Source organism: Ambystoma mexicanum, chromosome 6q (genome assembly GCF_040938575.1).
Source record: "Ambystoma mexicanum isolate Mex_15411 chromosome 6q, UKY_AmexF1_1, whole genome shotgun sequence".
Classification (NCBI taxonomy): domain Eukaryota; kingdom Metazoa; phylum Chordata; class Amphibia; order Caudata; family Ambystomatidae; genus Ambystoma; species Ambystoma mexicanum.
The window spans coordinates 125,137,476-125,163,817 of NC_090937.1; the positions used below are offsets into that span (position 1 = coordinate 125,137,476).

General features: G+C 48.5%; 1 protein-coding gene across 1 annotated transcript in view; it reads right to left on the reverse strand.

The window, feature by feature from the left end:
• SMARCAD1 (SNF2 related chromatin remodeling ATPase with DExD box 1) overlaps positions 1 to 26,342 on the reverse strand; it is a 1,912,998-nt gene that overhangs the window by 384,543 nt on the left and 1,502,113 nt on the right. Inside the window, exon 18 of the mRNA XM_069630562.1 lies at positions 837 to 954. Within this exon, the coding sequence (XP_069486663.1) occupies positions 837 to 954 (118 nt within the window). The remainder of the gene's footprint in view (positions 1 to 836; positions 955 to 26,342) is intronic.

Genomic DNA, 26,342 nt, shown 5'->3' on the forward strand with positions numbered 1-26,342 from the left:
TGACGGAGCGGGCATTAAGAGTCGCCAGGTGGAGGTGGTTAGTGCCTTTGAAGGTTTTCTGAGGTGGGGTACAGGGGCATGGTACGCCAATCAGAGGAGGGGTGAGAGAGAGAGAAGGTGGAGATGCAGGCGAAGGAAGGAATTTAATGAGAGAAGGCAGGATGCGCTCCAAGAGAAGGAGGTTGGGTTGAGGACCCTGAACCAGAATGGTGCCATTGCAATGGACATTAACGGAGCAATGGGAGGATGTGAAACCGGCCAAGAGGTTTTCCCACATGGTGCCACGGTTAATATAGGAGATGAGATGGGGGGTCCAAAGATCAGGAGAAGGGACAGAGAAAAGGATATCCGTGAAAACGTCTCTAGAGGAAGCACTGCCATAGGTGTCTGCAATGGGAAGTCGAGGGTTTGCACTCGGGACATCTTTTTGTGCTTTTCCTGCCAGACTGGGAGAGAGAAGGGGGATAGCGTAGAAGTTAGGTAATATAAGAGCGATGGAGAAAGCCATAGGAAGGCAGAAGATTATCTACAAAATGAGGGGGGAGTGGCAGTACTGCACAGTTCTGGCCAAACTCACTAGGAGGCCAAGAAGAATGAGTCGGCGAGAATAAGAGACACAGCGGAAATAGAATTACATTGGTTAGATGTTCCAGTGATGTATAAACTACACACACCTAAAATCAATTTTAAAAAAAATGGAGGAGCAAACAATGCAAAGCAGATGTGCACATGTGATGCTAAAGCACCCAGATTCGATTTTAAAAATGGAGGCAGCAACATCCAGATTCGATTTTAAAAATTCACTTTCATGATGGTATTAAAGGCATACTTCTTACCTGTACTGCCAATTGACTTTTTAAAACCATTGAAGAGGTTGACATACAGCTGCGCCTGTTTTTCTGACATTGGACAGAAATCTATTACATCTTTTTTGGGAGGTAACTGTTTAAGAACCTAAAGAGAAGACAATGTGCATTAGCAAAGATACTATTAAAACATTGGAAATCAGTTCTGCTGAACAAAAAGGTAAACATGTATTGATACATACTGGAGAGAATGTTCAGTAAAAGACATTTAGATCTTTCTTGAAAAAAAATCAAAAGACTGATAAATTACTTACTGTAATGATCTTTCTATGGATTTTTCTCCTGCCGATTCCTCATCTTGATAGATATCCTCATCCAGCACTGCTGTTCGGAAACCTTTCCAACAGAGGGCATTAGTGGATCTAGACTCGGCCGTTGATCGTCACCTCATCTTGCTGGATGCTCGCTCGTCGGTCCTGGACGTTACATCAGGCATTGTATAAATACCATTTCACTACGCTCATGCTTCATTTCCTCCCTTTTTCCCACCGTGCCTGAACACTGCAGAAGAAAACAATGGGAGGGAGACTAACCAGCGTGCAAAAACCGTTCACAATGGGATACATCCCAACGGGGAGACCCCACGAAATTAGTAGATTGGAAAAATAGATTTTTATTTATTTTAATTATCAGTACGATAGAAGTGGTCACTTTAGAGCCATTATTAGTTGTCTCCTAGCATGCACAAAAGTGTTAAGCCACAATGACTTTGAGCGGGGATGGATGGAGATGAGGTATCTGCGGGAGAAGAATCCATAGAAAGATCATTACGGTAAGTAATTTCTCCTTCAATGGATTGCTTTTCTCCCGCAGATTTGTCATCTTGATAGACTCCCCAAGCAGTTAGAATAACAGAGGAGGGCAGAAAGCATTAGAGAAGCACATTTTGCGGAACTGCTCTACCAAATCTTGCTACTGCTCCACGTGCAACATCTAAAGAGTAATGCTTGGCAAATGAATGCAGGGATGACCAAGTGGCTGCACCACATAGGTCTCTAAAAGGGACTACCCTCTGCAGGGCTGTAGAGGCTGAGACCCCCCCGGTAGAATGTGCCCTGATGCCAGGCGGAAGCTCCCTGCCTGCAGACAGTTAACGTTTGAATATACATAGAATAATCCAATGCAACAGGGTTTGCTTGGTTATGGCGAGACCTTTACGGGATAAAGAATGGGCAACAAACAACTGGTCAGTTTTCCGAAACTCGGATGTACGAGCCACATTCAAATGTAAGGCTCTTTTGGGGTCAAGACGGTGGAACCGCTCTTCCTCTTTCGAGGGATGGGGTGGACAGGCAAATTAATAGAAGGAGAGGTGAAACTCTGAAACAAACTTAGAAAGAAAGCCAGGCCTGATTGAAAGAAACTTTCTCCCAAAAGAAACGTAATAATGGAGGTTTGCAGCTCACCAACTGCAACTCACTAACCCTCCTGGCTGACGTGATTGCAATCAACAAAGCTATTTTAAAGGATAACAGCCTTATGGAACAAGAGTGCATGGGCTCAAACCGAGCCGCCATCAAATAAGTCAAACCAGATTAAGATCCCAATCTCAAACAATAAAAAGGAATTGGCGGAAACTTATTGAGCAGGCCCTTCAGGAATTGGGCCATGACTAGAATAGTGAAGAAAACAACATGATCCAGGGGCCTTTTGAACACAGACAAGGCTGCCAAATATCCTTTGACTGCGGTGACATCACAGTAGTGGTGGGGGAAGATATGGGGGTCAATCTCGCGTTCCCTGCACCATGCCTCATATCTTCTCCACCTGCACAGAGATCTTGTAGACGGTCTGCGTGCATTCCGCAACACCTCAAGTACTGCCTCCGAGTGGTCCAGTCGTCATACCTCATCCTCTCAAGAGCCATGCATGTAGGTTGAGGGAGTCAGGGGTCGGGTGAAGCACTCAACCTTCCAACTGGGTCAGTAGAAGATCCGTAGGCCAAAGCAACCAGTGAGGTGGACAGATCCAGGAGATCACAGTACCATGTTCTCCTTGACCAGTCCGATGCGATCAAGATCATGGTTGGCCGGAATCTCCTCAAACTACTGAAAATCCAAGGAAGGATAGGAATTGGGGCGTGGGTGGTTCAAAGAATTAGTGGAGAGGGAAAGTCCAGCCACCAGAAACGCTTCCCCCAGTGCGTTGTTCGCTCGGAATTCCTTTAAGTAAAACTGTTTGCACTTCCTGTTGGACTCTGGTGAACAGATCCACTGCTGGGGTACCCCAGAGAGACAAGACCTCTTCCAAGACTTCCTGGTGCACTTCGCCACTAGTGTGAGACCGCGCTCTGCCTGCTCAGAACAGCTGCCAGACTGTTCTTGACCCCGCCAGATTAACTGCCTAGAACAAGATCTGATTCTCCAGTAACCAGAACCACAACTGCATTGCTTCTTTGCTGAGGGGAGTGCGTGGCTACTGTGTTGTCCATCAGAATCAGGACATGCCTCCCCTTGAGAGATAAGGCGAAGGCCCTGAGGGCCAGCCTGATGGCTCGCAACTCCAGCCTGCTGATGTGCCACGTGGCTTCGGTCGCGGACCAAAGGCCGTTCACCTGCAAGTTCTCGCATTGAGCACCCTAACCCTTCAGGGACGCATCCGTGACCACTTGAGTCTGAGGCCAGAAGGGCTCCCCCGCCATAAGATTGCTGCGGTTGGCCCACCAGTCTAGGACCACTTGGTTGGACACCCGGAGAGGATCCGTGAGCGCTTCCAGGTACTGAGACGACTGGTTCCTTAGGAGTCACTGAAGGGATCTCATTTGCAGCCTGCCTCCTGGCACTAGAAAAATACAGGAGGCCATGAGACCTAAGAGGCGTGGAAGGAAGCCGCTGGTAAAGTGGCGTGGTTCTGGAACAAATGTACCATCTGTGCTATGCTGTAAGCCCTCTCTTCGGGAGGGAAAGCCTTCCCTATCTGAGTATCTGGGGCTGCTCGATGAACCAGAGCTTTTGGACTGGTGTCAGATGGGACTTCATTAAGTTAAGGGAGAAGCCCAGCCTGTGCAGTAGTTCGTGCACCCCAGATCAGATAAGACTTTCCCTGCTGACTTCCCCTGGATCAGCCAGTCGTCCAGGTACAGAAATACATGAACTCCGGATCGCCCGAGGTGAGCAGACTACACGGCAGAATCGGGTACATGCCAAATTAACGCACATGCGAGTGCCGTTGGAGCCTGATCGCAGCACCACAGGGGACACAGCCCATTTACTGCACGGAGCGACAGGTCCCAGCTCAAGTTATAGAAACTGACAGTAGCACCAGCAGTTGGCATTCCACACCTCTGCTCGAGACGGCGCAATTCGCATTCCACCTCACAGAATCCATTGCCTGGTTCTGACGAACATTCCGCCCCCTGGGGCAGGGGAAGGAGGTGGCCCTTATTCCGCCACTGCGCACCGCTGATGGAGGGAAGCCCATTGTTTGAATAAATCTAGGTCCTGAAGAAGATGACCCTAATCAAAGAAGTCATTAAAACCGGTCGACCACCAGTTTATGAGTCTCATGAATATGATGATGTTCATTTAAGATAGGTTGAACACGCCAGATCAATCACTAGACCTAGATAGGCAGCATGCCTCTAGGTTTTTCCCTAATTTGAGGGTTATATGTTTTAACATTCCAGAACAAGGTCTTATTTGTGATAGGGCACTACACAGCTGGTGATTAAAACTACATAGAAATTCAAGGTAGTAGGAGCCTTTCGTGACATGCAGCAGAGATGAGGTTTACTGTCTCTATCCATACTTGCTTCTGGTTATTTTCCCAGAGCATGGAGAATTTCTCTCAACGTCACCATCCTGAATTTGTCCTTCCCCAGGAACTTGTTTAAGGCCCTGAGTTCCAGAATGGGACAGAGGCCTTTATTCTGCACCGGGAATACCATCCCTGACCCTTTCTGATCTGGAGGTACCTCTTCCACGGCACCCTTCGACAACCAGGATCAACTCTTCCCGGAGCTCCTGTCCCAGTTGGATTGGAGGCGGTGGGGGTCTGTACGGTGGGTTTCTAAACAATGGCAGACAAAAGCCCCACCAAATTGTCTGCAGTGCCCAGGCATTGGAGGTAATCTCCTGTCACTGGGGCCAATGTCCTGCCAACCGTCCACCAACTGATAAGATGTGGGAGTGGAAATCAAAGTGGCTTAGAGGGGGGAGGCCCCCCGCCCCGCCGCCAGCCTCTAGAAGCCCATCTGCCCCTTCCTGGGCGTGAGAAACGCCTCTACTGCTGCCTGGCTTGCGGGAGCTACTGCTTCATGCCATAGCGTACATAGCGTCTAAAGCCTCTGCCTCTGGAGGCAAAGCTAAAGGCAGGCTAGGCCGGCTGCACAGCTGGGTCAAGCAACTTTGCAGCTATTTTTGAACCTTTGAATTTTTCTAAAGAGTCGTCGGCTTTTTGTCCAAAAAACATATATCCCTTAAAGGGCATGTCTAGCAGCCTGTTCTGGACATTTGGAGAGAAGCCAGGAGTTTTCAAGTAGGCCTCTCATCTCATTACTACTGCCGATCCCATTGACCGGCCAACAGTACGCCACGTCCAGGCCCGCTTGAAACGACTGCTTGGCCACCTTCTTCCCATCCTCAACCATCCCACATTTCTCCTGCCGAGATATACTGAGAGGCTTGTTCTACAGCCTTCCACAGGCCAAAGGAACATTTGCTGCATGCTATTTTAGTGGCCTTCAAAGCCATACCGCCATGGCCTGTCTAGGCCATGGCATCAAGCTTTTCTTAGCCTCTCTATCTGGAGGTAGATAGGACATAAAGGCTGCAGGTCTGGTGGCAATAGCGGCAGCTTGCACTACCAACCATTCTGGCGAAGGATGAGAGGAGAGGAAAGAAGGATCCTCTTGCCGGCCTATATATTCCCGTGCAATTGGAGCTTAAGGGAGGCATTGTGCATGGGTGCTGCCATAAAGAGGCTAGGGGGTCACCAATAGCGGGATTAAAAGGCATATTATGCTTGACCGTTGGACCTTCGTCCAAGATACCGGTAAGTTCATACCCCTTTATGGGGTGCAGTAGAAGCGTTAAACCAAGGTTGTCTACCACTGTTTCCACTAAGGCCCTGAATTTAGTGTGACTATGCTTGTAGGTTTGGCATTGTTGGAATTCAAGATCTGGGGACGTGTCTAGCCCACTTCCATCTTGTAAACCTAGGGCTAATAAATTGGCTTGATCGTCGAAACAAATCGGTGTTAGGGAGAATTCTCATTCTATGGCTAATTTCCCTTACCTAGTGAGTCCTTCAGCAGCTTTGCTGGATTTCTGGGGTTTATTTTTTTCCACTTGGTAAGAGTGTGAAACCTTTTCCCACTCTTACAGTGTATTTTTATGTGTATTGTACTTTTTGTGCTCATGGGCTATGGAGTCTCACCAACTCCCTAGGCATCATCTTTCAATTTTGTGTTACACAGCACCTTCAGTGCAGTGACACAGGGTTGTCTTTTAGACTTCCCAATGACTCAATTTTTCTGGGGCTGACTACTGTCCCCCAGAAACATGTAAAGTTGCCATTAACTTTATACAGTCACATTTACCACAGATCCAGTACACCCCATCTTACATGGAGTATTGGAAAGGGTTAACTACTATCCCTTTTTATCTGTACCGCCTAAAGCATTGTTTCGCTCTCTTAACATTTAGAATTGGTTGGTGGCAGTGGCATCTACCCTAAACTTTCCTACCGCGGTTATTTTATATAAACGTGGTAATATTGTAGGCTATTATATTAGCCTCGAACTTTAACCCGCTTGACCAAATACTTTTTCCTTTGGCTCCAGTCGGGTTTATTCGCCATTTCTTTTTGTTAAAAGTCCTTCTTGTGTTTTACTTTGCGCGGGAAAACAGGTTTGCCTTCTTTGTTCACCGTCTTTTGGCGGGCTTCTGCCAAGAAGCCCTGCTCTAGGCGCCTGGGTGTCTAGGTGGGCTGAATGTGAGGGAGGGGTGTAGTCACTCCCTGCACAGGGTATCCTAGTAAACCCAAGTCGCACTTTGCCATGATTGGCTGAGGTGGTTGTCCGTGCTGGACAACCCCCCTGCTGCGTGATTGACAGCCAGGCTGTGTGAATGGGGGATTTTCGCATAAAAGGCAGGTCTCTTTGGCTAGAAGTCAGAGTCGCCACTGGAACTACAAGTAACCGAAGAGAAGCGGAGAAGAAGACGGCTGTTGCAACTACCCTGTCATGGTGAAGCCCTGCTGCAGTCCTGAGCTATCTACCCTTCGACGACCAGAGAAGATCCAGTCCGGACTCTTCTTCCCTTGAGCCTGGTGGGCATAGCCAGCTCACCTTCTACAGCCAGAGGATCCTCTTCTTGGTCGAAATCGCTGCACACCGCTGTAGTGGTCCGGATAGCCATCTGAAGAGCCTCTCCTGTTTTTGAGGAGCACACCTTTTATTCACTGTCGCTGCTGCTGGCTTCATCCCTGTGTGGTGCAGATCCCTCCAGACGTCCTCCTTCGTCCCGAAGCTCCAGGAACCTTGGGTCTGCAGGAAACTACCAGGAACAACTGCCGTGGCACCAGCCTCTTCTTTGAATAAGGTACTGTGTTCTGCTTGAGGAATTAGGGTGAATCCTTTTTCTTCATCTCCAAGGCTTGCCCTTGTATTCCCTCCTTCTTATAACTTTTGCTTCCTCTGTTGACAATATCTAAGTACTCATGGCTACGTTGAATCGTGAACTGTCCGACTGTGTGATCCTCGACAACAGGAACCCGGTTCCACTTGACACTGGCTCCGGCCTATTGACTCTTGAATTTCTGTCAACAAGTGTTCTCTGATTCTGTCTGCCTTGACAAAAGTATTGCCTATGATTTTTTGCCCCCAACTCTCTCTGGTTAACTCAGGTGATAAGTGTGTTTTGTCCTGGTAACATTTCTTGCCGCGGATACCGGTCCGTTAAAACATAAGGAGTTAGAGTGTACCACCAAGAATTGGTTGGTCGTAGTGTGTTTTACGTGTGATTTTGAATTAATAGAAGTGTCATGTTTATAACCAACGGTTTAAAAATAAATGTACTTATATTTTTTACCTGAAACCTTGAGTCAGTGTTTGCTTGAGTCACAGTAATTGTGGTCCCTTTGTGTAATCTCTGCTAATGCTCATATACTCTTAGATACCCTAGATAAGCCTGGCTGCTCCGTTACTGCTACCACTTTAACATAGTTGTACAGGCTTGTACCAAAAGTAAAACTTGTATTGCCACCTGTAGTCTTAATTGTGTGTAGTGGTCCCTAAGGGCACTGCACAGGATTCTGCCTAACAAATAGGACTTTGTATTTCTGATGCCAGTGGGAGAGAAACTTGCTGTTCGTCCCAGAGTGGCTTCTCACCACCATGCTTGCTGCCTATAGGTTTTAACCCCGAATTACTGCCTCCCATTTCTTCAATGCCCACCCGACCACTCTCCTTTGGACACTCCCCTGTTAGAGGTCCGTCGGCTTATAAAAAGAAAATGCTGCCATGCAACTGATGCCTAGTTTTGGAACGTGTGGGGTTGGTCTTCTTCCTGGTTCTGAAGAAAGGATCCTGTCACATCATGCATCTGAGGCTCTTAAACTTGTACCTGCGCAAGGACAAGCTCAAAAAGGTTATGCTGCCATAGATACTCCAGGCCCTCGAGCTGAAGGACCGGTTGGTGTCGCTGGTCCTCAAGGACTCCTACGTTCATGTTCCAACCCATCCCAAGCACCGGAAGCATCTATGATTTGTGGTTGGAAGCCCGCTAACAGTTGTGTGTTCAGCCCTTCCTCTGCACCGATGGTCTTCACAAACCTGTTTGCAGTGGTTGCGGCTTGTATCAGGATGTATAGAATCGTTGTCTTCCCCTACTAGGATAACTGGCCCATTCGATACCGAAACCTGGACCTGGTGTCTGCACATCTTTACTGCATATGGAGCCTGTTTAATATTATAGGCTTCACCATGAACTTAGAAAAGCACCATATCTCACGGTCCCAGTTGCTCTGCTTCATTTGAGTGGTCTTTGACACCTGCCTGGGCAGGGCCTTCACTCCCAAGTAACGGGTTGCGAGCATCCTTCAGATGGTTTGTCCTCTGTGCCCAGAGGCTGTTACCTGCCTCTGTCTTTTTGGTCCACCTGTACCCTAGTGAGTCCGGAGGCACGATTGTGCATGCGGTCGCCTCAGTAGCTACTTCAATGCGAGTGGGTTCAGTTCCAGGGCAACAGGTGGAACCTTTTGCAGGTTTTGGGCAGGCTGTCTCAAGATTTTGTGTGGTGGACTCTGCAAAACAACTTGCTTAGAGGAGTGTTGCTTCGGAAACCCTTCCTCAACAGACTGCAGTAAGAGACACGTCCCTGAAGGGCTGGACTGCTCACCTGAAACAAATTACAGTGACAAGACTCTGGTCTCTGATGAAGACTCACAAGCACATCAATTTTCTGGTTGAGGACTAAGTAGTGGGACATGTAGGGCAACATCCTGGATGTACTCCTTTTGTTTCGGAAGCTGGCCATCACGTCGATGCCTGCAGGTGACATATGTTTTTTCAGCTTGGTGTTGGGAGAGGTATATGGACCCTTTCATCTGACTTTCTCTGGACTGTATTTTGTGGGCCTGTAGGTTGGCACTGGGAAGGAGTGCCTGGTTGCCGTTTTGGTCTGTAAGAGGACGAAGACACACATGGCTATTGGACCCTTCCACGCAAGGAATTCTCTGCTGCCTTCGAAGTCTGAAACTTCAGTAAAGAATTGTCAGACTTCTGCCCAAAAAGCTGGTTCCAATCAAAATGCCCATGCCGCATTTCTGAGACACAGTTAACGACATTGCCCAAGTACACCAAGGCTCTTGCTAGAGTCTGAGAAAGGGAAGAGCATGACCATTTAGTGCCATTTCCTACTTCTGGCTAAGAGGAAGCTGGCCAACAAAGCCAATTAGCTGAAAATACAGGACTCAACATAGTTAGTGAAATAACAAATTATCCTTGGCACACAGGTAAGGTTCCAGCACAGTTCCTTTATTCATCTTCAGTCAGCTACATTAAGATGTTACAGCTCCTACATGCCTACAGCCTACAGCTACAGGTCAAGATCTTCGCTACTTAGACCTTGGCAAGAGGTGCTCATATCACATGCTTCTTCTTTGCCCATTTTTACTTGGCATGAAATAAGATTAGCGCTTACTTCGCGATGGCTCTTCTACTCAGGCACATTACCCTCTAACTCTCTGCGTTTCCCTGGGTGATCTATTGGGGCGCAGTTCCCCTTCTTCTGGGTCTGTTTCCCCTCTTTTTCTGGGTCACAGCTTCCCCTCTTCTTCTGGAGTACTGGGCCATGCTCCCGCTTACTTTGCCCTGGGTATTATGCAATTACCCATGCGACCTTCTGGAGCCCCCTCTTTCTTTCCCCTTGGGGCTTGTGCAGTGCTCTAGGTTTTGCACTAGGGACTTGTGCTTCTTTACCCATGGGACTTTCTGCAACTCCCCCTCTTCGTTGCCCTAGGTGATGGGACTGACGTGTGGGGGCAGTGGTTCCTCTGTCTTTTTTAATGCACCCCCACGCAGCAGACTGGTCAACTTAAACTTCTCCCTTTTGCCATTCAGGTCTGTTTCTTGGCTTCATGAAGACCAACTTGTTGCCAGTGAAATAACGTAGGATCCTTCGCACACAGTTGTTCCAGCATAGTTCCTTTATTCATCTTCAGTCAGTTACATTAAGATGTTACAGAGATAACTCTGATAACCACTGGCTCTCATCACCCAGGCTGGGGTTCTCCATCTGCCTATCTCTAGAACCTTGTCTGCACACACACTCTCCCTTACACATCATTCTCTCAGTCACAGCCAACATTCTCACTTACATCACCAGGCTTCCACATCCATCCCAAGCACTACACAACAGTTAGTCATGTTGGACAACAGGCAAACATGCAGTAAAATGAAGATGCACCTAAAATGTAAAAAGAGGATATCACGGCCACCAGCATTCTGGGCATCACTGCCTAAAGGTTAACAAGCACTTAAAATGGAAATAAAGCGAGAAAAAGGATCCCTTGCACTTTGTAGTAGTGGAAGTGGCAGTTTACCACAAGAATCAATGTGGGAAGGGTCACCCTGCACTGGTAGTCTCAGGGACTGACCAGGGCCCCCAAAACAGCCTGAGTGGAATAAGTGAGTGAGGGAGAAAAATACTTGAATTACTAGAAATAAGATGGGATCACAAAAACTGTAGATTTTCTGGGGGTCCCACTGAAGGTTATGTGAAAGTTGCAAAAAAGAAAAATCCTTCCTTAATAAACCCTTGCATACAAAAAAGAGGCAAAACGCAGAGTATGAAAAAGCAGTCTCTATTTTATACTGAAAAAATAACTGCCTACAGTATAACATGTTTTACTACTCTGTAGCTTTAAAGTTTGTTGAAACCTTGCTGGTTCAAGATCCATTCTCAAACGACTATTTTACACAGATTGACTGAAACAGGTAACTAGAGAGGAAGGACAGCAATCCTAGGATAATGGAGCTTGTTTTCGTGCAGCACCGTGATAGAAGCACTTTGTGTCTGTCACTATATGGCAAGCACAACAATACAAGAGAACCAGGGGGTAACAGCATTTGGCAAAGAGAAGACTTAATGCAGTACATGTTTTTCACCTTTTGGAAAAATTATGGGGTTTTCAAATAAGGTGGGCCAGAGTCATGCAGAGATTGAGGGACAATTTATAGCATTGAACCAACAAGTGACAACTTCATTCAGCTGTGTAAGGGCATATACAAAGCTATATATAGGAGTAGCAAGTGCAGGTCTTGGCCACAAATTAATTCAGCTCCAACTCTAATAAACCTTTTACTAACTGAACAAACATGAACATGCAGTGGCATTATTACTCCAGTGCACAGTAAGTTGAAAAGAAACACTGGGAAAGTAGAGGGTGGAAAGGATGATCTGGGGATCAATACCAATCGTAGATGTGAAAGTGAGGAAGGAAAGGGCGGAATTATTAAAGAAGAGATGGAAAGTTTGAAAAAGATATTAGGAAATAGAAATGCAGAGAAAGTGTGAGTGATGGAGTGATGAGGCGCAGTGTGGTGCAGAAGGGTATACACTCACGTTTTAGTGTGCATAGGCAACAGACTATTGTAAGAGGGTTATTCACATGTTCAAAATCTGTTCAGCAAAAACAGCAAGTAGTGCAGATTATTTTCAGCATGTTTAGAAACCAACAGCAAGGTAAAAGGAAGTAGTCTTATTCAAAGCCAAAACAGTTGTAGAAATAAAGACGAGGATTACTTTACTTTAAACATGAATCTTGCAAGTTGATATACGTCAATGGCATGGAAAGATAGGAAGAGTGTTGACAAATTGTGTACATGGCCTTAAATCTGTAATTGTCCTATCTATCAACAGGTATGTATGTTGCTTCTGGACAATCTAGCAGATGTTAATATACGAATTCCATTTTAAAAGAAGTCAAAACAATTTACTCAAAGATTGCTTAGCAGTTATATTCTTACCATTCTTCTTGACACAAAAGAACATACACTTAATCTACCAAAAATGTGAAGGGATTACCTCCATTTGATGTTACAGCAAAGTTAAAACAAACACCATTGCCAGCAGTCACACATGTTCCACACCTGGATTTTAAAAGAAGCTTTCACTGAGGTGTTTTTTGAATCAGGATAAAAAGAAAAGCTGTCATATTTTATATAAACACACACAGTGAAATGAATTTTGGAGCAAAACCTTTAATCTTTCAAACAGGTACATGTAGTTATTAAAGTTGCGCATACGAACAAAAGGGTATTCCTGTACCAATGGATATTTTTAATGCTTGAAAGAATAAACCCACATTGTGAGCCAGATAAGATTTGAGCAATTTGATTGTGTTAGAAAAACGATTGTCGATATGCTGGTCAGTTTACAAAGTTTATTTTACTTTTGTATGACTCCAGGAGCCACAAAGCACTGTAGAACATGGGCTGGTGAACACATTTTTTTGTGGGAGATTTGAAAGGGGTGATATGATAGGTTTATTTATAACATGCTTAATACCCAGAGGTTTCTAAGTGCGGACCCGGGGATCGAACCAGTGTTGCTTCGCGTCGTCTTGCTTCCAAGGCGAGCACGTTGCCGCTGAGCTGTCTTACCGAGACTAATGTGCAATTCTACTCAAGAATGACCAGCAGTGCCACAGCCTCTTTCTGACCTATATACAGACTTTGAGCTGGAGATGCACCTACACAAGAAGGATATAGCTTGGTTTTACTGTAGATTGCCCTCATTGCTTCTTCTCACTCGCGTCATCAACAATGTTGGTGTACTTTAGGATCCCCTTTGATTTGATTCAATTCAAAGAAGGTAGCAGGCGCTCCTCTCCAGAAAGAACATGGCATGATAACCTGTTCTGAGATGAGAGTTTGCAGCTCACGCTTTGATTTGATACGAGTCATTTATATGCGCCTGTACACAAGCGTTTCTAGGCGCAACAAGACAAGGCAGGGAAGACAGCAGGATGACAAAAGAAACGATCTTACTAGGCCTTGTGTCATTCAGACCGTGCAATGCTTGGGGGAGAGGAAGGGTAGAAGTGCCAAGGGGAGGGAAGGGGAAGTGCAATCATGGCAGTAGTGCTCTAAGTAAGTGCAGGCAGGGCAGGCGGCTCTGGGTAAGTGCAAGGACGCAGGGGAGTGTAGGGTTAAAGAAACAGCCCCTAAGTGCATGGTAGGCCCGGAGGCAATGCAGGGGCTACTGGTAGCAAAGGAGCCTGGTGCCCATAGAGGTTCAGAAGGTAGCCAGGCAACCAGTCGGCGCAGCAGACAGGTATGTCAAGAGGGGGGAGAAAGAGAGAAAGCAGAAGCGAAAAGGAAGGTCTTGAGCTGCTTCCAGAACCTCAGGTGGTCCCTGTTCGAGTTTGAGAGGGGCAGGGAGGCCATTCCAGAGGGAGGCACCTGAAGAGAGAGAGAGAGATATATATCCCCCATTCTCTGCCTGAAGAAGCGTCTGACCCTCAGAGAGTTGGAGGTGGATAAGCGAAGGGCTTGAGAAGGAAGGTGTTTAGGAAGAGAGTTGGATGTAGTGTGGGTCCTGACCCCAGAAGCCCTTGTGGGCGATGTAGAGGGTCTTGAACTTGAACCCGTGCAGCCACCGGGAGCCAGTGGAAAGATTTCAGGGCTGGAGAGATACGATCCCTGGGCTTGAGGCCAAGGACAAGTCTTGCAGTGCTATTCTTGATTAGTTGCAGAGGGTCGGAGAGTAGAGGAAGGCATATTGATAGACTGTTGCAGTAGTCCAGCTTAGAGAGAACAAGGGCTCTGGAGATAGTGAGCTTCTGGGGGAAAGTGAGAAAAGGAAGAATACCTCTGAGGAGGTGCAGCTGCTAGTGGGCCTTCTTGGAAAAGTTTGTGATGTGAGGAGAGAAGGAGAGAGTGGAGTCTAAGATGACACCAAGGTTTTTTGCCTCACAGGCAGGCGCAGGTATATGGCCCAAGGAGGGCGGCCAGAGTGAAAGAGGGAACACAGGAGGAGGGGTCCCAATGAGAAGGACCTCCGTCTTACCGTCATTAAGGTAGAGATCGTTGGAGGCACACCACTCCTGAATCGTGGATAGACAGTCAGGAATGAGCGAGAGAGGAGAGTAGGCTGAGGGGAGCCTAAAGGAGAGCCGATTTTCATCCACATAAGTTAGAGAAGGTAGAGATGAGGTGGGCCAAAGGGGCCAAGTAGACGTTGAACAGCCACGGTTAGAGGTTCGAGTCCACGGCAACACTGGAGCGAGAGATGTGGTGGAGAGAAAAGACCCAATTTGGAGCTGGGAGGGCCGGTCCAGGTGGAAGGTGGTCAGCCAATCCAGGGCCTGATCCATGATGCCCAGGTACTCACAGAGACTATTGATCAGGATGGCATGATTGACCATGTAACCAATAGCCAAGAGAACTAATAGGGAGGGCTCGCCCTTACTTCAAACTGTGCCCCCAACGATAGAGGCTTTTTTAGCTTTGGGGACAATGCAAAAACTATTGGTGTAAGAGTAGAGAAAGGAGAGGTGTGATATAAGAAGGGGCACAGTCTGTAGGTATTTGCCTTTTAACTGACCCACTGAAACATCCACTGCCATGCTAATCTGTATGGCCATTGCCACCCACTTCCTGCACAATACACCCTCCAGGGATTTCTATGAGCTAGCTCCATCGCGCAGTTATATAAAACTACGGGCTCTTATGGGCTTCCATTATTATTTGGAGGCGGTCTTCTGAAGGTAACAGCTTAAGTGCAGCTGTAAAGCAGATCCTGATATAACAAAAATAAAAACAACTCTTAAACTGTGGCTTCAGCCAACTTGTTTTTAAGCAGTGTGTTGATGTTATTCACTACATTAAGCAAGTATGCAGAGGGAGACCTCTTGGCTGGGGCTCAGTGGGGGGTTTCAACACAGTTTTAGATGGAGTCTCGGGCACGCCTGCTTCAGTCGCCCCTGAATAAAAGAGAAAATCTCAGGCCCTGGCTCAGAAACGTACAATGTAAAACTGACAGACTTTGGGGCATTCACAACTAGGCAAGGGGGATTGTTCTCACTTTTCCGATATCCACAAGGCAAATCAAATTCAAAGACAGATTTCTTATTAGCTACAGAGGGCTTAATACAGGGTATGGTTGATTCTACAACATGCCAAATCTGTCAGCTCACGCCCTTGTCTCAAGAGGATTTGAATTTGTTCATGATAATTGCAGCAAGGAGACCCCGAAAAGAGATAATATGATTTTCTGCTTCATGATCAGATCCTGACAGACAAGGTCTCCTGTTTTATCCAACAATACTTTAGTGAAGACGACCTCTGGGATGTGAACCAAACGGTGTTATGGGACCCAGTTAAGGTTGTTTTTCAAGGAGTCCCAATAAAACAGGGGGCGTGTAATTCCAGAACGAGGAGGAAAATTCTCACTAGGTCAGAGGGAGCGTTGCATTGCTGTGAAAAAACCAAAAACATCTGGTTAAATTCGCAATTTCTGCAGGGTGAGGCATCGAAGAGAAAAATGTAAAGCTTGTCAATTGTTTGCTTCTCTCTCTGATGATGACAAAGCAATTCCATTACTAAAAAGGGACTAAAACTAACGGACTCCTGGCCTACAAAATCAGAATGCACCAGACAAGAAACCATATTTGAGTTTTGTGAAAAGCCACTGGTTTGCTGCTAGCTGGAGATGTAGACAAATTGAGCTTTCGCAAGGGGTATTTCTCATACATCTATATTTGTGTAAATAATATGTGTCTCAGATTCTCTTGAAGAGGAAGATCAGTTTAGGATTTTGGAAAAGAATGGACTCTTGTGCCTTTAAGACGAGGATACTCCTCAGCAGATGATCTCAACTGAGCATATAGAAGTAATGAAGTCACTTCAATTGAATAATATTCCACCTGGACGGGTTCGCAGTCGGTTTTTACAGACAATTCATGCCCACCTTATGAGTCATTGCCAAAAATAACTACTTTACTGACACCGACACCATGGATGATTCAGCAATTAGGTTAAACCAGGAAGGGACAGGTATGATTGTAAGAGTAACAACTGTGGCGGTCAGAAGAAGCAGGCTAAAGCTTGGAAGACATTTTGAGTGTTTCTCCAAACAATAAGAATAAGGCCCATCTTTCTCCATCACTATCGGGGTTTCCCAGCATATATATATAACTCAAGGTGCTCGTCGGATTCCAAAATGAAGATGTCCTCCATCCAAAACTAATTCCTACTGACCCGACCACTATTTAACTAACTTAAATTATAATATGAAATGTCTCTTCCTTCTAGTTGGTCTCTTATGGCACTGTATGTATTTCATAGTTCTCCTTAATAAGATAACGTCAGATAGTCGTGTGCCACCTTTTCTACAAAGTTCTGTAGTTCTTTTAAAATTCTCTTTCTTAGTCTCTCCCCAATGTACATGCCTTTCTGATCTCTGTAGCTCTGTCATTTTAAGATGGCTATGCTTTGTAGCAACGTGAGCCTTCCCCTGTTCTGGCGTGGCTCAGTTTGCTTACTTCTTCTCTGTCCTACTTCACTGGATTTAGTTCCCATTTAGTTTCCCACCCCTCTTTCGAGGTTGTTTGATTCCAGTTCTTAACACCCTCTCTTTCAGGTACATTCATTATTCTCGAGATCAGCTTAATACAATTCAGCGTTACAAGCTTTTTATTTAGGGACTCGTCACTTTTAGTGGGACGAGTTACTCTTGGCATCTCATTCCTTGATACCAACATTACCAGGCTTACTCGCTACTCTCCTGCTTACGTTCAAACTGTTATTTTCAATATCTTGTCAAATTCACTGGGACAAGCTTCTCCTCTTACATAGAGATGCCCCAGCGGCCCCCCGGGACTCAAGTTCTCCCTGTTACCTTTCTGTTTGCAGGGGGAACGCTTTCAGGCTCACTGCTCGCTTTCTTTCTCCACTCCGCTGTTCGCATCGCTCGTTGGTACGCCTCACACAAGTCATCTTCTGAGCAACTGTGTCGACTACGGGTCCAAGTGGTCGCTCCAGCATGGGGATAAGGCTTCCAGTCTTCCGTGTTCTCTCCTTGGAAATGCTGAGTATCTTGAGTTTCCATCTGCTGCTCAAGCTTCCTTCCAAAAATGCGTGCTCTGCCTCCTCCTAGCATCACCTCATCAGGGGGCTTCTACCGCTTGTGCTCTTCTCCCTCTGGACGTGTGGAGAGTCTTGCAAAGCAGGCTCACCTCCCTAGTCTTAAAGTGGGAGGCTCCCCCTTGGGAGAAGGGGTGAATACTTTTGATTCACCACACAGCCCATTCTGCTCAAACAGACGCAAAACTATTCTAAAATCATTGCAAATCACTTGGCTGGGGTTTTGCTGGGCCCAATTTGTTCCTGATGGGGAAACTCCTACTGTGCATAGTTCCTTGAATATTATAAAGATGGGGATACCGATGAGTATCCCACTCACACTTCTAGCTTTGGATGCACATCAAGCCTTTAACAGAGTAAAATGGGTGACATGTATTATAACACTGGTGACCTTATGGCCTCTTGCCCAAAAGAATGGAACTTTCTTCAGAGTGAAGAGTACAAAAAAATACTTGCTTACCAGGTGCTTCCTTATTAAAACATGTATGCATTTGTACATTAACCATTAGAACAATGCATGCAGAATGATCTATATTATTAAACAGCGATCTCAATCTTTTAAAAAAACATTCTTTACTAAATGTCATCATGCGTTAGCTTTCAGAATGTCAAAATTATTTGCAATTGCAATTTCAATTACTTCAATTCATCCTAAAACATTTCTGCTTGCTGCATTTAATTTTATTAAGGGTAAAAAATAATATGTGCTGTGTTGTGATGCCAAATCCTTCATCCTTTTAAATGACCCATGGCTTCAAATAAATCTGTTCTTAACACAACGTATGCACACAGTTCTTTAACATTTATTGGAAATACAATTCCAATTCAACTCCCAGGATAAAACCGGAATCCACGATTCCAAATATTTAACTCCAATTCAGTTTACAGGATATTCTGCTGTAAGACAGTGTAGAGGATAATCGGATATGGGTTGTTTGACCGAAAAAAAATCGCCTACTGATGAATTGACCCAATTTGTTCGGTCTCTTTTTTTGACCTATTACTGGGGGAGATACCCCCCCCCCCAAACCCACGGCCACACGCCCTAATGCGGGGGAACACCCCCGGCCCCCGACTCCCTCCCACCTTAACCTATTCCCTTACTGCACCCCACATCTATTTTTTGATTACAATATACGAATTGACCTAATAAATTAGACAAAAATAATGCGGAGTAGGTCAATTTGGTATTAGATCAAATTGGGTAATAACAGAAAATCAATATAAAAATGAAAGCAGCTTTCTGTCCCTCTCTGCTCCAATTCGGTTTACAGGATAATCAAATACAAATGCATATCCTTCTTTGTCTCTTAGAAAAATTTAAAAGATATTACTTAGAACTTTGGTGCTCTGAATAATAGCTTTTCACACCCATTTTGTGACTGCCACCATCCTGTGTCTTTGGCTTCTATTTATGCCTTGCTTCCATTCTCTGCACAAATTGTTGGGCCTGCTGCACCAGAATGCGAACATCACGCACAGCCTCACTTACCTGGACATCCCTGGTGCCTTTACCGCTGCTGGCGGCTCCTGCCCCATTGGTCCAGTGAGGGTTAGAAATGGCTGCGATGCGGCTCCTGAAGGAGCTGCCCGGCGATGCACGTGGACGCCGACATGATCGTTCTGCCACGTCGGGGGATAGGCCACGCTCCAAGGCTATAACACATGCACCCCTGGATACCAGTGCAACTCACGATTTGGCGTATAAAAGCCAGTGCAGGGTTGGAGCCCGGTGCGTTTTAACGCTCATTGCCAACCCTGCAGTCACCTTCAGTCCTGGTAGTTTCTCATAACTCTTGTCTGCCTTCTGCCCCTCTGTGCCCTGTATTCCTTGGTCTTCCTTTCTCCTTGCTTCCCAACTCCCATCTGCCATCCTTCTTTCCAATTCCCATGGTCCCTGTTCCCTTTCAAACCATTCTCTGCCTGCTGTCTTGCTCCTTGGGTTTGCATCTTACTTAGACCCTGCAACCCTGTGAGACCCTATGCCTTCTGCTGGTCCTACTCATCTTGGAACCCCGGTACCCTGCAAACAGTCCTCCAACACAAACGGCACCCCATTTGGTGTCTCGCACCATCCCTGTATCACGAAAATACAGGGGCACCATAACGTGGCATAGAGAGCGCACCCAAGAGGTCCATGAGTGTGTAATACTCGGTAAGTAACTTATAATTACTCTTACGTCCTGTCCCCTTTCCTCCATACTCTATGGGCGATTACAACTGATTGTAGCCCCAGGGTGGAGAGGAGACCCTCCTTAAGCAAATAGGTTCCTGAGAACTGCCTGTCCGAAAGCCGCATCAGATCTAGGGCATCTAAACAGTAATGCTTGCAGAAAGCTGAGGGAGAGGCCCAAGTGGCCGCCCTGCTTATGACTTGCCAAGGGCCATGGAGCTGGAATGCGATGGCCGTTGCCTTGGCCCTGACGGCGTGGGCATGCATATTGGCCGGGAGTGGCTTGTGCTGGCCCTCATGTGCTTCTTTGATGGCCGAGACCATCCAGCGGGATATGGAAGCCTTGGAGGCCCGATAGCCTGGTATTGAGCCTCCGAAAGTGACAAACAGGGCGCCCGATTTACAGAAGCCCATGGTCCTGTCCAAGTAGATTTTCAGTGCACGCCTGACATCCAGGCAGCGCAGCACTCTCTGTGCACCGTCCTTAGGATCGGAAAAAAATGTAGGAAGGACCATTTATTCGTTCAAGTAGAAAGCAGACGGCACCTTAGGCAGAAATGCTGGGTGTGTCCTCAGGACTAATTTGTCCTTGTGAAAGGTAGTATATGGTTCAGAGGCGACCAGCATCTGTATTCGCCGACTCTACAAGCTGAGGTGAGGCCGACTAGTAAGGCCGTCTTGATGGTGACCAGCCTGATGTCCACGGATGCCATTGGCTCGAACGGTTTGCGCGTCAGAGCACCCAAGACTATGTTAAGGTCCCACACCGGGTACGGTGTCTTGACGGGCGGGTACTTGCGATTCCCGTCAGATGTTTGACGATAGGATTGGAGGAGGAGAAGATGCCCTTCTCTGAGTTCCTGTATGTAAGCTCCGATGGCTGCGAGGTAAGTACGGCAGGTGTCAACCTGCACGCCAGAGTGGGCGAGGTGCGCCGAGAAAGAGAGCATGTCGTCCAAAGTGCACGCAACGGGATCAATTTCTTTGGCGTCTGCCCAGTGGCAGAATCTGGTCCATTTGCTTTTGTATTGGGCCCTGGTAGCCTTGCTCCTAGCGTCCTGTATGTTCTCCAAATTAGCCTGTGAGGCTGAGGTACCGCAGCGTTACCTGCTCAAGTACCATGCTGTGAGGGCAAGTTTCTGTGGCGGTGGGTGGTTGACTCTGCCCTCCTGTTGTGCCAGAAGATGTGCTGGGCCCGTCAGGGGGGGGGGGGGGGTGAATCGGGGGCATCTCTGAGAGGCTGAGCAGCTCCGAAAACCATGGCCTAGCCGGCCACCATGGAGCTATTAGAATGATGTGGGTTGGCGAGACACCTTGACTTAGCAAATTACTCTGTGAATCAGCGGCGTGGGGGAAAGAGATAGGCCTTCATGCCGTTCCACTGGAGGTGAAATGCGTCGCCCAGGGAACCGGGGCCCTGTCCCTGCCAGGAGGCAAACTGAGGACACTTCTTGTTGTGCCAGGTGGCAAAGAGATCCACCTGGGGATGACCCCACCTGTTGAAGATCTCCTGAATAACGAGGTGGTTTAGCTGCCACTCGTAATTGTCCGCTCCCAGCCTGCTGAGCCTGTCCGCTTCCAGGTTGGACTCCCCCGGTAGGTAGACTGCCGTGAGGTAGATGTCGTTTTTCAGGGCCCACTCCCACATGCTGATTGCCAGTCTGCACAGAGGAGGGGGATCAGGTGCCTCCCTGCTTGTTGACATAGTACATTCTGGCCGAGCTGTCCGTCTGGATGAGGACAACCTTGCCCCTGAGAAGTGGTAGGAATGCCCTGAGCGCTAGCCAGATGGCATTCAGCTATAGCCAATTGATGTGGTATTCCTGCTCCTGTCGAGTCCAGGTGCCGTGGACCGAGAGATCGTTTAGGGTGGCTCCCCAGCCCTCGAGCGTGATGGTGTCCTGCAGAGTGGGCGGCCAGAAGGGCTTGCCTGTCCGTAGTTTGCAGTCTCTGGACCACCAAGTTAGGTCCGGGTGGAGAGATGGAGGAACGTTGATCATCTCGGATTGAGAGCCCTGCTTCTGGTTCCATGAGGCAGAGAAGTGCAGCTGAATCCTCCTCACTCTTAGTCTCGTTTGCGGGATGGCTATTAGGACCGCTGCCAGTAGACCCAGGAGATGTTGGTACCACCATGCCGAGGTCACCTCTCTGCTGAGGAAATGGGGGGTGGCCCTCTTGATGGCTGGGATTTTGTCCTCCAACGGAAATACCTTCTCAGAGCACGTGTCCCATATGAGGCCCAAGAATATCAGAGTCTGCGTAGGCTGCAGCTGTGACTTCCTGAGATTGAGCGAGAAGCCCAGATCGTGCAGTGTGCTCATAAGGGCATGGGCAGAGTGGTGAAACGCTTCCGGAGATGTAGCCCTGACGAGCCAGTCGTCGAGGTATGGGTAGATGTGGAGGCCCTGCGCTCTGAGGAGGGCCGCCACTGCATTCATGAGCCTGGTAAAGACCCTGGGGGCCGAGTTGAGGCCAAAGGGAAGGACCTTGTATTGAAAATGGTAGCCCATGATCCTGAACCGTAGGAAAGAATGATGGGGCTGCCAAATCGGGCCTTCAGATCCAGGGAGCACATCCAGACGCCCTTGTCCAATGTCTCCGCTATAAAAGCTGGTGTAACCATCTTGAATTTTTGAAGTGGTAAGGAGAGGTTGAGCGTGGAAAAGTCCAGCACAACTCTCAGGCCCGCCTGGTTCTTCTGCTGAATGGCGAAAATCTTGTAGTAAAAGCCAAAGCCTCACTGGGAGGCTGGGACTTCCACTGCCTGACTCTCTACGAGCGACCGGATCTCCACCAAAAGAGTTGCTGTCCCTACCTGTGGGAGTGGAGGGGAGTAGGGAGGAGAGGCTGGGATAGGGAGGCGGTACCCCATGGATACTACGGAAAGGATCCAGGTGTCCGCGAAATTCTGGCGCCAGAAATGTGCATGGAGAGCAAGCCTGCCCCCCACCGGAGACACATGGACCCGAAGGGGTGTGTCATACCTTCTTTCCCTCGGAGGCTGTCACGGAGGAGGGGGGTGGGGGGACTAGAAAAAGCCATTACTCCCCCCCTCCCCTTTTTCTGAGACGGGGAGCGGTTCCGGCTGTCTGGATCTACATTCCTGGAAGCCGGGGAACCCTCGGTACGTACAACCCCTATCTGAGCGCTGCTGAGATTGGGTGCACGATTTGGGCGTGGTCTTTGTAAGGGTGGATAAAGACTTGGCCGTTTGTGAGCTGTTTTTCTTTTAGTCCAGCTCTTCGTCCGTGGAGGAGTGGAAGAGTCCCCCCCACCCCCCCTCGAACGGTAGATCTAGTATGCGTTCCTGGACGTCCAGGTTGAATATTGTTGCCCGGAGCCAGGCTGTCCTTCTCATGTCCATGCCGATACAGATGGCACAGCCAGAGGTGTCAATATGGACCACAGTGGATTCCATGAGGTCATGCCCCATCAGCTTGACCTCGGCTAGCCCTGCCTTAAAGCGCGATTGGCTCTGGGTGGGGAGTTCCGGCAGAAAGTCTGCAATTTACCGCCATATTCTTTAGCTGGCGGCAGCGAGCATGGCATCGGCATTGGCCTGACACAGATGTAAGGAAGTGTTGGAATAGAGTTTCTTCCCATACACCTCCAAGATCTTCTCCTCCTTGCCTAGCAGCGCCGCAGAGGCGGCGGCTGAGGACGAATGAAGCATGGAGTATAGTGATGCCGCAGCGATCACCGAGGAGCGTGGTTGAGGATGGGCCGAAAGCAAGAGTGTATCCCCCTCCATCTGCCTGTACTTGGCGTCCAGGCGTTGAACGACCGGTTTGGCCGAGTGGGGTTTGAGCCAGCACTTCTTGGCCAGGGAGACTACATCGGTCTGCATGGGAATCCCATATTTGGCAGAGGGGTGTCGTGTGAGGACTTCAGGCAGAACCCGCTCTGCCGGCTGCTCGACCTCGGGTTGGGGTAGGGGTAGGCCCAGATACTCCGCCAGGCCAGCAAGACATTCGTGGAAGGCCCATGCCGAGGATGGCGTGTCCGGATCCTCCTCCTAATCCGTATCCTGTGGATCTGGGGGAACCTGTGGAGGAGGAGGGGTAGTTGGCGCCGGAGGCTGGGGTACAGGGCCCACGGCCGGAGGCTGAGGTGTCAGCTGGGGAGCCGGAGCAGGTGGCTGCGCCAGGGCCTGGGTCTCCGACGGAGGAGTCTGTGGTGCCGCTAGCAATGCAGGAAGGACTTCCCTGATGGCGTCTTTGAGGATAACGCCCATCTGAGGTGACTTCATGAGGCCGAGGAACCTCTCGAAGAAACCCTCTTCACTGACAGAGGAGGTGGCAGGGGGTGCTGACAGGGTAGCGGGAGGCTGCTGGAGCCGCTGCCTAACCTGCCCATATGCACGCACAGGAAAGCTGCCCTGCGCAAATGGGTAGACTGTAGGCCATGTTCCTGGTTGAGGCCAGTCCCACCTTGATACTTGTTCTTCGCCGAATTCCTGGAATGGCGTCAGACAGGTGCCTCTTTCTGGCGCGGCGGCCATTTTGTAAGCTGTCTGCCACGTGCCTGCAACTTGTTGCTTGGCCCGCTGGGCCCAGCCTCCTCCAAGACTCTTGCGTGTGTATCACAAGGCATACCCTGCTCCTCGGGCCTAGGCCCAGTAGGTGCGACACCCTCGGCCGGGGGGTCGGTAGTGCTGCGTTTAGGCACCCCCTCGGACTTAATGCCGGGATTAGGGCGTAGCCCCTCTGCCATGGTGCCAGTACAAGGGTAAAGAGACCCGGTAAAAGAACCTTCTGGTCCCTCAACACTCTCACCGGGAGGATCGGAGGATCCCTCGGCCCGGAGGCCGGTAGCTGCAGCAGCCTCAGTGCACGTGCTGGTAGTAGAACCTGACCGATACCGCCCGCGCGGGTGAGTCCCTGGGAAGGAGTCTCCCTTGCGGGGTGCGATGAATATCGGCCCTACCTTGGGCCTGGTTCGATGCTTCACGAAGTTCTTGAGGTCCTCCGGAGGCGACGTCTGGTAGAGCTCCCTTCACCTGGCTAGTCTGTTCTTCAGCGCTTTCGAGGACAGTGAGCCACACGCAGAACAAGATTGCCAACCGTGGTCTGGGCCAAGGCAACATAGGCAGAGGGCGTGGGGGTCTGAAGTTGGGAAGAGCCCGTTGCAGGATGGACACCTGCTGAACCCTGTAGAAGTCGACATGCGCCAGGGAAGAGCGTGACGCCTGAGGGCCGAGTACCTGAATGATAAAAAGACAAAAATGAAGACAAAGAGAAGAAGTATCCGCGTGTGGAATTACATGGCCGAAGCCAAACCTAGGCGCTCTGGTGAATTCATCCCGTTCTCGTCGACGCGGAAAAGGGGACTGAGGTGTGGCGCCAGAGGGCGCAGTCAGGGCAGCGCATGCTCCCTGGGCAGCACTCCTGCACGCCTCTAAATTTAAAGGGGAAGGTGTTTTTTTTCTGGTGAAAAAGGTTCTGTCTCCTGTCCCTTGGACGCCCATGCAGTATGGAGGAAAGGGGACGGGACGCAAGAGTAGGAGGGTTTTACCCTTAAAACAACCCTATCCTTGTGGAATATGGTGAAGGGTGGCTTGGATGAAAGTGCCTGCAACTCGCTCACTCTACAGGCTAATGTTAGAGCTACCAATAGTATTGTCTTATAGGTTAACACCCTTAAAGGACATGTGTGCAATGGTTCAAATGGAGCACACATCAAGAATTTCAGACCCAGGTTAAGGTCCCAAACCGGCACCTGAAAAGGAGAATGAGGGAACACATTAGTGAGCCCTGATAGAAATTGAGTCACCAGTGGGATCTTGAAATAAGAACATTCTTCTGATGAGCGCTTAAAGATTGACAGTGCTGCCAATTAGACCTTAATGGTGCCAACCTGAAGGTCCTTATTGGCTAATGAAAGCAAAAAGGATAAAACATCAAGAGTTTTACACTGAAAAGGATGAACATTCTTTTCTCTGCAAAAGTTGCAAAACTTATTACAACAGCAACGGTACAGATTTTGTGGCTGGCCTCCTGGCCGAAAGCAGCACCTCCATTACGTCATCCGGGAGGTCCCAATCCTTGTATCTCAGCCTTTCAGAAACCAAGCATGAAGGTTGAGAGTCATGACATCTGGATGGAGAACCCGACCCTCCTCTCGCGAGAGAAGGTTCTCTGTTTGTGGAAGACGCATCAGAGGACAGATGGACATGCCCAGAAGGTCCTGGTACCATGTTCTCCTGGCCCAATCCGGGGCAAAAAGGATCATGTGTTTCCTGAATCTTCTCAACCTCCTGATCACATGAGGAATGATGGGGACTGGAGCAAACGCGTACAGGAATGGAAAATCTCAGTCCACCATGAACACGTCTCCTAGAGGTACTCTTGGAGGAAATTCCCTTGAACAATACAGCTTGCACTTCCGGTTGACACCAGTTGCTAACAGATTCACTTGAGGGGTTCCCCAAAGGGCTAAGATCTCTTGAAGGACTTCCTGAGCTAGTTCCAACTCGTGGGAGTGTGTCCTCTGCCTGCTCACAGCGTCCGCCGCCATGTTCTCCTCTCTGGCTAGGTGAACTGCCGATAGACAGATTCCTTCTTGAATTGCCCCGTACCAGAGCTGCATTGACTCTCTGCACAGTGGTAGTGACTCTACACCTCCTCTCTTGTTGAGGTAGTACATGGCCACTGTGTTGTCTGTCATCATCAGGACATTCTTTCACCATACATAGGGCAGAAAGGCCGTCAGC